We start from the raw sequence: 12,602 nt of genomic DNA, 5'->3' as shown, positions 1-12,602 counted from the left end.
GTTTTGATTCCATCCAGGTCAGAAAATTATGTGAAAGTCCATGATTAATCTCCAGTTATCCAACAAGCTGGAAGTAGAGCTCTGGCTTAAATGGTAGAGCTCTTAACCTTGAAGTGAAAAAAGCTAAAGGACATCACCTAGGCCCTGAGTTCAAGCCCAGTACAAAAATACCAGAAATGTCTGTGAGTCTCCATTTCTAATTAACCCAGAAAAGGCTGGGCTGGAGATGTAGATCAAGTGGAAGAGCACCAGCTGTGAGTGAGCAAGCAAGCAAGTGCAAGGTCTTGGGTTCAAGCCTCAGTTCTGGCAAAAAGAACTTCCCAAAATACTGTAGATCCCCTCCCCCCTTTTTTTTTAACCATGTTGATATTTGCTCTTACAATGCAAAAAGAAAAAAATGTGCCTTAATACATACAAATCAGGGCAGTAACACCAAACTAAATAGTCAACTATTTTTTCCTCCCAAGGTCAGTTAAAAAAAATATGACCTTGGAGCTGGGAATATGCCTTAGTGGCAGAATGCTTGCTTCACATATATGAAGCCCTGGGTTGGATTCTTCAGCATCACATGTATAGAAAAAGCCAGATTACCGGGCCAACATCACATATATAGAAAAAGGCACTGTGGCTCAAGTGGTGAAGTGCTAGCCTTAAGCAAAAAGAAAAGCCAGGGACAGTGCTCAGGCCCAGAGTTCAAGCGCCAGGACTGGCAAAAAAAAAAAAAAAGACCTTTACTGTAGGATTCTCATTGATGAAGCAGTAAAACTTGGTTGTAATAAATCTCTACCCTAGAAGTACACAAGTTTTTAATAGTTTGAGTGATGAAATGGAATGTATGCATAAAGTATTTAGGCTACACACTGAGGTTTGCTGGTCCTCTGTAGAAAAGCATTTGAGTGATGATGTCAGTAGTGACTGAACTGCTTTTTTTTTTTTTGCCAGTCCTGGGGCTTGGACTCAGGGCCTGAGCACTGTCCCTGGCTTCTTTTTGCTCAAGGCTAACACTCTGCCACTTGAGTCACAGCGCCACTTCTGGCCATTTTCTGTATATGTGGTGCTGGGGAATCGAACCCAGGGCTTCATGTATATGAGGCAAGCGCTCTTGCCGCTAGGCTATATCCCCAGCCCCCTGAACTGCTTTGTTGAAGCACAGTCTGTCAGGACTCAGTCTCCTGGTAGCTAGGATTACAAGTTTAAGCCACTAGTACCTGGCTGTATGTACTCTTTTATTATAAGACTTTGAAATGTAAAATTATTTTGACACTCATCCAAGTTGTGTATATCAATAATTCATTCTGCAATACTGCTGAGTAGAAGAATTTCACTCTGTGGATATGCATGTTTATTTGTCTAGTAAAATATTGTTGGGCTTTTGGCTTTTTTTCTTGCATGTGGCTATTACAAATAAAGCTGACGTGAGTTATCTGTTTATGACTCTTTATATGGATATACATTATCATTTCTCCTGGGTAATATCTAGAATAGAATGGCTGCAGCTTTACTGCATTCACTTATTAGTTCTTCGAGGTTTCTTTTTTGTTTTGTGCTGGTACTGAAGTTTGAACTTAAGACCTGTGTGCTGTCCATTCGCTTTTTAGTTTTTTAGTCAGTTATGGGGCTTGAACTCAGGGCCTGAGTGCTGTCTTTGAATGCTTTGGCTCAAGGCTAACATTCTACCACTTGGAGTCACAGTGCCAATCTGGTTTTCTGGTTTTTAATTGGAGATAAGTGTCACACGGTCTTTCCTGCCTGGGCTGGTTTTGAGCTGTAATCCTCGGATCTCAGCCTCCTGAGTAGCTAGGATTACAAGTCTGAACCACCAGCACCTAGCTTGCCCATTAACTTTTTTGCTTACTGCTGGCACTCTACCACTTGAACCACAGTTCCACTTCTGGTTTGTTTGGAGGTTAATTAGAGATGAACCATGGACTTTGTCATAGACTTTCCTGCTTGTACTGGCTTTGAACTAGGAACCTTAGAGCTCAGCCTCATGAAATTATAGATGTGAGCTGAAATCTGATTTCCAAAGCAGTTTTTACATGTCTAACAGACATGTTGTTTTACAGTGCTTTGTGTCATTTCCTTGTGTTATTCTTTGGGTATCTCATATAACATGTTGCTTGCTAAGTTTTTAAATCAGTGGATAAACGTATTGAATTCTTCAAACTTTCTGCCTAGGTGCTGCAGATGATTACAATAGAATTGGTTCTTCACTCTATGCTTTAGGAACTCAGGATTCTACAGATATATGCAAGTAAGGATTTTTCTTTAATTAACTTTTTGTACCAATACTGGGATTTAAACTTAGGACCTGTTATGCTCTTGCTTGGCTTTTTCTGCTCAAGGCTAATGCTCTACCATTTGAGCCATATCCTACTTCTGGCTTTTTGCTGGTTAATTGGAGATAAAAGTCTCATGGACTTTGCTACCTGGGCTAGCTTCAAACCCTGATCCTGTGATGCTCAGATCTCAGCCTTCTGAGTAGCCAGGATTAGAAAGCTTAAGCCACCAGCACCTGGATGCAAGTAAGGATTCTACATAAGAACATTAAATATAAAAAAGAAATAATTCTATTGCCGGTCCAGGCACACACAATACTTGCAGTTTAGGCAAGCATTTTGAAATATTTTTGTCAAAACATTAATAGTAAATTTTTTTAATAAACTTTAATTTATTCATGTTGTTCCAGATCTTAAATCAAGAAATAAAAATGGGCTTTAGTAAGCTGGGTGCTGGTGGCTCACACCTGTAATCCTAGCTGCCCAGGAGGCTGAAATCTGAGAATTGAGGTTCAAAGCCAGCCCAGGCAGGCAAGTCAGTGAGACTCTTATCTCCAGTTAACCATCAGAAAACTGGAAGTGGCGCTGTGGCTCAGGTGGTAGAGTGCTAGCCTTGAGCTGAAGAGCTCAGGGACAGTGCCCAGGCCCACAGTTCAAGCTCCATGACAGACAAAAAAAGGGAGGGGTAGCCTTTAGTATTTTTAATAGTTACAGTGTTTCATTTGATGAAACTGGCTAGTTTATGTACATATATAAGAGAATTTGCGTCAATGTTGTCTAGTTTATCATAAATAAAAACTTCTTTGGGGATAGGGTAGAGTGGGTTGGCACATGTCTGTAATCCCAGCAGTATATCAGGAAGATAAGGCAGGAGTGTCATGAGGCTGTTTAGTAAGACCTTTGTCTTTGTACATTTATGCGTTAGAAATCAAATTTACTTTCTTTTTTTATTTTCTTGCGTGTGTGTATGTGTTCCAGTCCTGAAGCTTGAACTCAAGGCCTGGCTACCCTTGAGCTTTTTATCTCAAGGCTAGCACTCTTATCTTCTGGCTTGTTTTCTTTTCTTTTTCCTTGTTTCTTTCTTAGTTTTTTTTTGTTGTTCGTTTTGAAGAGGGGTAGTTAACTGGAGATAAGAGTGTCTCTTGGTCTTTCCTATTCGGGCTGTGATCCTTAAACCTCAGCCTCCTCCTGAGTAGCTAGGATTGCAGGTGTAAGCCACCAATGCCCAACTTTTTTTTTTTTCTTTTTGCTAGTCCTGGGGCTTGAATTCAGGGCCTGAGCACTGTCCCTGGCTTCCTTTTGCTCTAGGCGAGTGCTCTACCACTTGAGCCACAGCACCATATCTGGCCTTTGCTGTTTATGTGGTACTAAGGAATTGAACCCAGGGCTTCATATATATGAGGCAAGCACTCTACTGCTAAGCCACATTCCTAGCCCTCCAACATTCTTTTTTTTTTTTTTTTTTTTTTTTTTGATACATGGTCTTGCTTTGTAGCTCAGGCTGGTCTTGAACTTAAAATCACATTGCTTCAGACTTCTAGGAGCTAGGATAATAAGTATACCACCATGCTTGATCAAATTGACTTTTTTAAAGCAAAATTTGATGTAAGGTTTTAATTTTTATTTTTGTTGGTATAGGGGTTGAATTCAGGGCCATATGCATTCTAGGCAGGTGTCCTTTTTTAAAATGCACTCTTTTTTTTTTTTTTTTTGCCAGTCCTGGGGTTTGGACTCAGGGTCTGAGCACTGTCCTTGGCTTCTTTCTGCTCAAGGCTAGCACTCTGCCACTTGAGCCACAGCGCCACTTCTGGTCTTTTTCTATATATGTGGTGCTGAGGAATGGAACCCAGGGCTTCACGTATACGAGGCAAGCGCTCTTGCCCCTAGGCCATATTCCCAGCCCCTGCACTTGTTATTTTTGAGGGAAGATACTCTTTCTTGGGCTTGCATCTAGACCACGATTCTCCTGTTTTTCACCTCTTACTTTGGGCTCAAGCTACCACACCCAGCTTTTTCCGTTGAGCTGGGATCTTAGGGACTTTTCTGCCCAAGCTGGCTTCAAATGGTGCACATAGTTCTCCTGATTTGTTTTTGGGGGTGGGGGTGGGGGGAGGGTTAGCAGTCCTGGGCCTTAAACTCAGGGCCTGAGCACTGTCCCTGGCTTCTTTTTAATCAAGGCTAGCACTTTGCCACTTGAGCCACAGCGCCACTTCTGGCCATTTTCTAATATGTGGTGCTGAGGAATCGAACCCAGGGCTTCATGTATATGAGGCAAGCACTCTTGCCGCTAGGCCATATTCCCAGCCCCAGTTCTCCTGATTTTAGCCTTTCAAGTGGCTTGCTGCTTTGTTTTTACTTTTGAAAGAAGTTACTCCTAGATTTTATAACTCACTGCATCTTAGTGTCACCATACAGTAGAGAAAAATCCTGGATTGCTTAAGCAACTCTCCTTAATGCTAGTTCTAATCTAACTGTAGTTAGCATTCACTTTTATAATATTTAAAAAAATAATTCATAACCAAAAGAAAATTAAAGTATATTTGAACAACTTTTTTTTTCTTTTTTTGTGCCAGTCCTGGGACTTGAACCCAGGACCTAAGTGCTATATCTGGTTTTTCTTCTCAAGGCCAGCTAATGGTCTATCATTTCAGCCATAGCTCCACTTCCAGCTTTTTGGTGGTTAGTTGGAGATGGTCTTACAGACTTTTCTGCCTGGGCTTGCTTCAAACTGTGATCCTCAGATATCAGCCTCCTCTCAGCTAGATATGATTATAGGTATGAGCCACCAGTGCTGGCTTAAACAATTTTTAAGTGGGAAAACTTGTCAAACCACATTCTTCAGCCTATTTCATGTTCTGTTATAGTAGACAGAACATACTAGAGAGCCAAGCTCCAGAGCAAAGCAAGGTAGCATAGCTTATAATAATTAACATTTTACCTCACTCAATAATTCTTATCTTTGATAAGAGGAAATCAACCTTACCAAGTTATCAAAACAAAATCCATCAAAGCAAGTTTATTTTTCAGTAAAACAGAATTAGTTAAGTTGGTTTTACTTTTAATATAATTTGCCTTTATCTAGTTGTAATGTCATTTATAATTATATGTTTTACACAATGCCTTTTAACAATTTGGTATCAGGGATTTTGGTGTGGTTTTTTTTTTTTTTTTTTTTTTTTTTTTTTTTTTTTTTTATGCTATGACTTGAACTCAAAGTATGGCCCCATAAAAAAGGTCACAATGAATTTTGAGAAAGGAATTGGTTATTCATTTTTAAAATTTTAGGGCTTTCATTTATTTTAGTATTCTCTCCCATTTAAAAATTATAGCGTTCTAGGATGCATTATCTTGAGAAACTACTGAGATGGTTCCTCATTGTTGTTTCCTAGAACAAAAGCATACAATTGGAAATGCTTGAAACAGTAACTGTGAGGGCTGAGGATGTAGTGCAGTGGAAGGGGCCTTGCCTAGCGGGCCTGTGGGCCTAGGTTAAATCCCCAGCATCACAAGAAGATAAATTCACATGAACTTCAAGAACATAAAATAACTAGCAAATAACTGGAAGAACTTCAAGTATTTTTTTCTTTAGTATGGCTTTTTGTCTCTTTCACTGTGTTCTCTCTGTTCCTGTAGTAATTTTCAAAATCATAGGATTTACTTAGTATAAGTTATGTGTAGATGGTTTTTATGTTGATCATGGGGCTTGAACTCAGGGCCTGGGCCTGAAGCTTTTTTGTTCAAGGCTAGTGCTCTTACCACTTTGAGCCACAGCACCACTTCCAGTTTTCTGGTGGTTAATTGGAGTTAAGAGTCTCATAGACTTTCCTGCCTGGGCTATCTTGTGTAGTCCTCAGATCTCAGTCTGCTGAGTAGCAAAGATTACAGGCATGAGCCACCAGCACCTGGCTATATGTCATATTAATAAAGAAGAATATTAAAGTGACTTTTTAAGTTTGATGTACAATTTAAAATGTCAGTCGATAAATCAAGAGATTCCATGAAAGATTTCAGGTAATCTATTGTGTAGTTATAAGTTAGTTATAACAGAGATCTTTGTTGAACTAAATGAAGTCTTCAGCTAACAAAACCACTGAATGTTTTTTATATAACAAAACCAAGAATTTTGGGCTGGGAATATGGCCTAGTGGTAGAGTGCTTGCCTCGCATACCTGAAGCCCTGTGTTCCATTCCTCAGCATAAACAGAAAAAGCTGGAAGTGGCACTGTGGCTCGAGTGGTAGAGTGATCAAAAAGAAGCCAGGGACAGTGCTCAGGCCGAGTTCAAGCACCAGGAGTGGCAAAAAAAAAAAAAAAGAATTTTTTATTATTAATGTGGCTTAAGAGCAAATTTCACTGAATAGTTAAAATCAAAACTTTAATTATAATTTCAAATAAAAATATTTTTACCTTCCAGGTTTTTCCTCAAAGTTTCAGAATTGTTCGATAAAACAAGAGTAAGTACTTAAATCTAGAAATATACTGCATAACATTGTATTTATAGTTAATAATAATGTATTTTATACTTATGTTAAAAGGAGGGCTAGGATGTGTAGCTTAAGTGGTAGACTGTGTAAAGATTTAAATTTTTTTTTTGGGGGGGGGCAGTCCTGGGCCTTGGACTCAGGGCCTGAGCACTGTCCCTGGCTTCTTTTTGCTCAAGGCTAGCACCCTACCACTTGAGCCACAGCACCACTTCTAACTTTTTCTGTTTAAGTGGTACTGAAGAATCGGACCTAGGGCTTCTTCATGCATGCTAGGCAAGCACTCTACCACTAAGCCACATTCCCAGGTCCAAGAATATAATCTTAACATGCAAACATCCTATTCTGGCTGCTTTTACTCTGAACACTCTGTCTAGATTTTTTTTTTTTTCCTAGTCCTGGGGCTTGGACTCAGGGCCTGAGCACTGTCTCTGGCTTCTTTTTGCTCAAGGCTAGCACTCTGCCACTTGAGCAACAGCACCACTTCTGGCCTTTTTCTATATATGTGGTGCTGAGGAATCGAGCCCAGGGCTTCATGTATACGAAGCAAGCACTCTACCACTAGGCTATATTCTCAGCCCCAAAGATTTATATTCTTGATTGAAAAACATTCCTCATAGGCTGGGAATGTGGCTTAGTGGTAGAGTACTTGCCTAGCATGCATAAAGCCCTGAGTTTGATTCCTCAATACCACATAAACAAAAAAAAACTGGAAGAGGCACTGTGGCTGAAGTGGTAGAGTGCTAACCTTAAGCAAAAAAACCTCAGGGATGGTGCCCAGGCCCTGACCCTGAGTTCAAGCCCCAGGATTAGCAAAAGCAAACAAAAAAGATTCATTATGCTAGGTGCTGGTGGCTCATGCCCGTAATCCTAGCTACTCAGGAGGCTTGAGATCTGAGGATTTTGGTTCAAAGCCAGCTGAGGCAGGAAAGCCTTTGAGACTCTTATCTCTAAGTAGCCAGCAGAAAGTCAAAAGTGAAGCTGTGGCCCAAGTGGTAGAGCACTAGCCTTGAACCAAAAAGCTCAGGGACAGTGCCAGGCTCTGAGTTCAAGCACCAAGGGTGGCATAAAAAAGAGAAAAGAAAAACTGTTCAAAGTAGAATATAACTGCTGATTTAATACACAGCTTTCTCCCTTTTTTTAGAAAATAGAAGCACGAGTATCTGCTGATGAGGACCTCAAACTTTCTGATCTCTTAAAATATTACTTAAGAGAATCACAAGCAGCAAAGGTAACTTCACTATTCATTTCTTTAGAAATTCTTAGACTAATTTTTAAGGGATGACTTACATAGGAATTAAATTTTATTTTCAAGCCATACATGGTGGAACATGCCTGTAATCCTAGAAGTCAGGAGGCTGAGGCAGGGCAAAAAACAACTGGAGGGCTGGGAAGGTGGCTTAGAGGTAGAGTGCTTGCCTACCATGCATGAAGCCCTGGGTTCAATTCCTCAGCACCATAAAACAGAAAAAGCCAGAAGCGGCACTGTGGCTCAAGTGGCAGAGTGCTAGCATTGAGCAAAAAATCCAGGGACAGTGCTCAGGCCCTGAGTTCAAGCCCCAGAACTGGTTTAAAAAAAAAAAAAAGACTGGAGACCATACTGACATCTTGAATATTGAACTTCAGGGCCTGGGCACCATCCCTGAGCTCTTCAAAGGGTAGCACTCTACCACTTGAGCCACAGCATCACTTCCAGGTTCCCAGCCTTTCTTGCTGGGGCTGGCTTTGAACCATGATACTCAGATCTCAGACTCCTTAGTAGCTAAGATTACAGGCGTGATCCACCAGCATCTGGTAGCAATACAACTCTTATTTGAACAATATACTTGAATATATACAAAACATTTTTTTTAAGTTCTAGATATGTTGTATTGGAGGTTTATAGAGTGCACTTTAGTATGGGGTTCCCTAATCTACAATTTCTAAAAGCAAAAAAAAAAAACCTTCACACTTTTCATTACATTTTATTTTATTTTTTGAGATCTGGTCTTGGGAGCTGGACATTGAATTTAGAAGCTTATATGTGCTAATAAGTGTAAATTCTATCAGTGAGCTATGTCCTTAGACTGGAAGAGTTTAGTTATAAAGAAGTCTGTTTGGGGGGCTGGGGATATAGCCTAGTGGCAAGAGTGCCTGCCTCGGATACACGAGGCCCTAGGTTCGATTCCCCAGCACCACATATACAGAAAACAGCCAGAAGCAGCGCTGTGGCTCAAGTGGCGGAGTGCTAGCCCTGAGCGGGAAGAAGCCAGGGACAGTGCTCAGGCCCTGAGTCAAAGGCCCAGGACTGGCCAAAAAAAAAAAAAAAGAAGTCTGTTTGGGGGCTGGGAATGTAGCTTAGTGAATTATATCTTCCTATCCATGAATGTGGAAGATCTCTCTTTACTAACTCATTAATTTATACTTTTACCAGAAATTTAGTCTATATCTAGTATATCTTTGGTAAGTTCATATCTTAACTATTTCATGAGACATGTAATAGAAATGATATTATAAACCTTAAGATTTTACTTCTTCATGTCTAATGTATAAGAAAGCTTGTATTATGGTTGTATCCTTCAATCTTATTAAAATCATTTATTGGTTCCAGGAATTTTTTTTTTTGTCATTTGCTTCAGATTTTTTGTGTAGAAGATTACATCTTTTCTTTTCTTTCTGCATTATATCTAGAACCCCTAGTGCCATATTGACAAAAAAGGAGTATGATAGGAGACATGGGATAGGCAATCTTGTTTTTTATCTGATTTGAGCGAAAAACTGTAGTTTCTCCCATGTAGTAAAAAAAATCTAATTTTTTTAAAGATATTCATTACCAGGTTAAGGAAGTTCCTTTCTAGTTTTACTTGGTTAACACAGTCAATTGAGATTTCTGTAGGCAGTTTGATTATTGTGTGGCCTGGTTGATAATGTTTTGCTTTGGTGTTTTGAGACGGAATGTAGCTGTTAGCTCAGGCAGGCCTTTTACTAACTCTAGCCCGGGCTGACCTCAAACTCACTGAGAGCTGAGATTACAAGTATGAGCTATCATGCCTGACTAACAAAAGCTGTTACTTTAAGAAAAACAAAACAAAACCAAAAAACCCCAGCAAAATGTGATGGCACATGTCTATAGTCCTACCTAGGCAGGAGGCCAAAATAAAAGGAACAGTGTTGCTGGCCTTAGGCAAAAAGGGCTGAAAATGAAAGCAAAAAGTACTGGTGATGTGCTCAAGTAACAAGTGTCTGAGTTCAAACCTCAGTACTGCCAAAACGTAAAAAGTTTATAGCTATAGGTTCAATTTTCATAACAAGAAGAAAGAGAGAGGAGAGCGAGAAAGCAAGCAAGCAAGCTGGTAAGGAAGTAGAACGTAGTATTCACTGTCTTACCTCTGCTGCTGCTGGTGGTTGTTGGGGTAGAAACATGCAGTTTGTATTGTGAAACCTTCTGTGTTACAGGATCTCCTATATAGACGGTCTAGGTCATTAGTGGATTATGAAAATGCTAATAAAGCACTGGATAAGGCAAGAGCCAAGAATAAAGATGTCCTGCAGGCTGAAACTTCTCAACAATTATGTTGTCAGAAGTTTGAAAAGATATCTGAATCTGCAAAACAAGGTACTATTACATATTATGCTTTAAACATGTTTTGTGATTATGTAAACCAGTTCTAATTTCGTTGTTATTGTTCACAGAACTTATAGATTTTAAGACAAGAAGAGTTGCGGCATTCAGAAAAAATTTAGTGGAACTTGCAGAATTAGAACTGAAGCATGCAAAGGTACTGTATTGAAAGCTTAATAGTTTGTGTCATGTACTGCAAAAAATAAATTAGAAGAAGAACAGATTTTCAAAAACCCAAGTCAGGGGCTGGGGATATGGCCTAGTGGCAAGAGTGCTTGCCTCGTATACACGAGGCCCTGGGTTCAATTCCCCAGCACCACATATACAGAAAGCGGTCAGAAGTGGCGCTATGGCTCAAGTGGCAGAGTGCTAGCCTTGAGCAAAAAGAAGCCAGGGACAGTGCTCAGGCCCTGAGTCCAAGCCCCAGGACTGGCAAAACAAAACAAAACCAAACAAAACAAAAAACCAAGTCATCTTATGAAATTGATAATCCATCAGTGACAGTGAGTCTTCAACGGGACTATTGAAGTACTAGAGATTGAACTCAGGGCCTCATGCATGCTAGGCAGCTACTCTACCTCTCAGCCATAGTCCCCACCCAACAGAACTGTTCTCAATTGGGAGTTACAGTATTTCACTGCTTCAAAATAGTTGGTTTTAGGGTTGGGAATGTGGCTTAGCAGAAGAGTACTTGCCTAGCATGCATGAAGCCCTGAGTTCGATTCCTCAGCACCACATAAACAACAAAAGCCAGAAGTGGCGCTGTGGCTCAAGTGATAGAGGCCTAGCCTTGAGCAAAAAGAAGCCAAGGACAGTGCTCAGGCCCTGAGTTCAAGCCTCAGGACTGGCCAAAAAAAAAAAAAAGGTTGGTTTTAGTAAACAGAGGCTTCCCTCTGTGGTCTTCACAGTAAGCCTTAGAGTAATTCTAGTTGAGAAATTTTATTTACTCAATCTTTTTGCGTCAGTATGGGGGCTTGAACTCACATGACCTTGTGCTTTCACTTGACTTTTTTGTTCAAGAATAGCTCTCTACTACTTCAGCCATACCTCCACTTCCTGGCTTTTTGGTGGTTACTTGGAAGTAAAAGTCTCATGGACTTTTCTGCCTGTGCTAGTTTTGAACCAAATTCCTCAGATCTGAGTCTCATGAATAGCTAGGATTGTAGCCATGAGCCACTAGCACCTACAGATTATTTTAAGCAAAAATAATACTTATAGTGTCTCTCTTAGATTGTTCAAGAAGTAGCAAAGGGAAAAGGTATATTTTGAGGCTCTGTGTGCTTGCTTGTCAGCCCCTTTGTCTGTTGGCATGCATAGACGGGGACACACACACAGACACACACACACACACACACACACCCCACCCACCCCCCCCCCCTAATGTCTCTAGTGGTAAGCCCTGAAAGAATTTAGTGTCAAATGGAAAACCCAATATCGTTACTCCTATCACCACAAAAACAAAACCAATTTTTTCCCCCCAGTCCTGGGCCTTGGACTCAGGGCCTGAGCACTGTCTCTGGCTTCTTTTTGCTCAAGGCTAGCACTCTACCACTTGAGCCACAGCGCCACTTCTGGCCATTTTCTATATATGTGGCTCTGGGGAATCGAACCCAGGGCTTCATGTATACAAGGCAAGCACTCTTGCCACTAGGCCATATTCCCAGCCCAAAACCAATTTTTTTTACTAGCTTTTTTTGTTTGTTTTTAAACTATAATCTCAGCACTTAGAGACTAAAAGCAGGAGGATCTTTTTGCTTGTTTGTGCTGGCCCTGATGATTGTGATGACTAAACTCAGAACTTTGGCATATACTCACTGTCCCTGAGCTTCTTTTGCTCAAGGCTAGTGCTTTACCACTTGAGTCACGGATCTACTTCTAGCCTTTTTGTTTTATTTTTAGTTGATTGGAAATAAAAGTGTCATGGACTTTCCTACCCTGGCTGGCTTTGAACCTTGGATCCTCAGATCTCAGCCTTCTTACAGGCATGAGCCACTAGCACCCAGCCCAGGCAGGAGAATCTTTTGATTGTTTGATATATGCCTGAGCTACTTAGTGAGACCTTGTCTTTAAAGAGAAAAAAAAATAATTTAAAATTTCATCTTAAAGCTGAAAGTGTCTAATCCTATCTATTGAGGAAGATGAGGTCTGAGGGTTGTGGTTCAAAGCCAGCCAGGGCAGAAAAGTCACTGAGACGCTTATCTCTTCACTACTCAGAAAAAGCCTGAAGTGGCACTGTGGCTCA

General features: G+C 40.5%; 1 protein-coding gene across 2 annotated transcripts in view; it reads left to right on the top strand.

Annotated features, from left to right (window-relative positions):
- Snx6 (sorting nexin 6) overlaps positions 1-12,602 on the top strand; it is a 55,917-nt gene that overhangs the window by 42,549 nt on the left and 766 nt on the right. For both annotated transcript variants that reach the window (XM_048361971.1, XM_048361970.1), the window contains exons 9-13: positions 2,179-2,254; positions 6,693-6,732; positions 7,904-7,990; positions 10,195-10,354; positions 10,432-10,517. In XM_048361971.1, the coding sequence (XP_048217928.1) occupies positions 2,179-2,254; positions 6,693-6,732; positions 7,904-7,990; positions 10,195-10,354; positions 10,432-10,517 (449 nt within the window). The remainder of the gene's footprint in view (positions 1-2,178; positions 2,255-6,692; positions 6,733-7,903; positions 7,991-10,194; positions 10,355-10,431; positions 10,518-12,602) is intronic.

Source organism: Perognathus longimembris, chromosome 14 (assembly GCF_023159225.1).
Source record: "Perognathus longimembris pacificus isolate PPM17 chromosome 14, ASM2315922v1, whole genome shotgun sequence".
Classification (NCBI taxonomy): Eukaryota; Metazoa; Chordata; class Mammalia; order Rodentia; family Heteromyidae; genus Perognathus; species Perognathus longimembris.
This window is presented reverse-complemented; position numbering and strand designations above follow the sequence as displayed.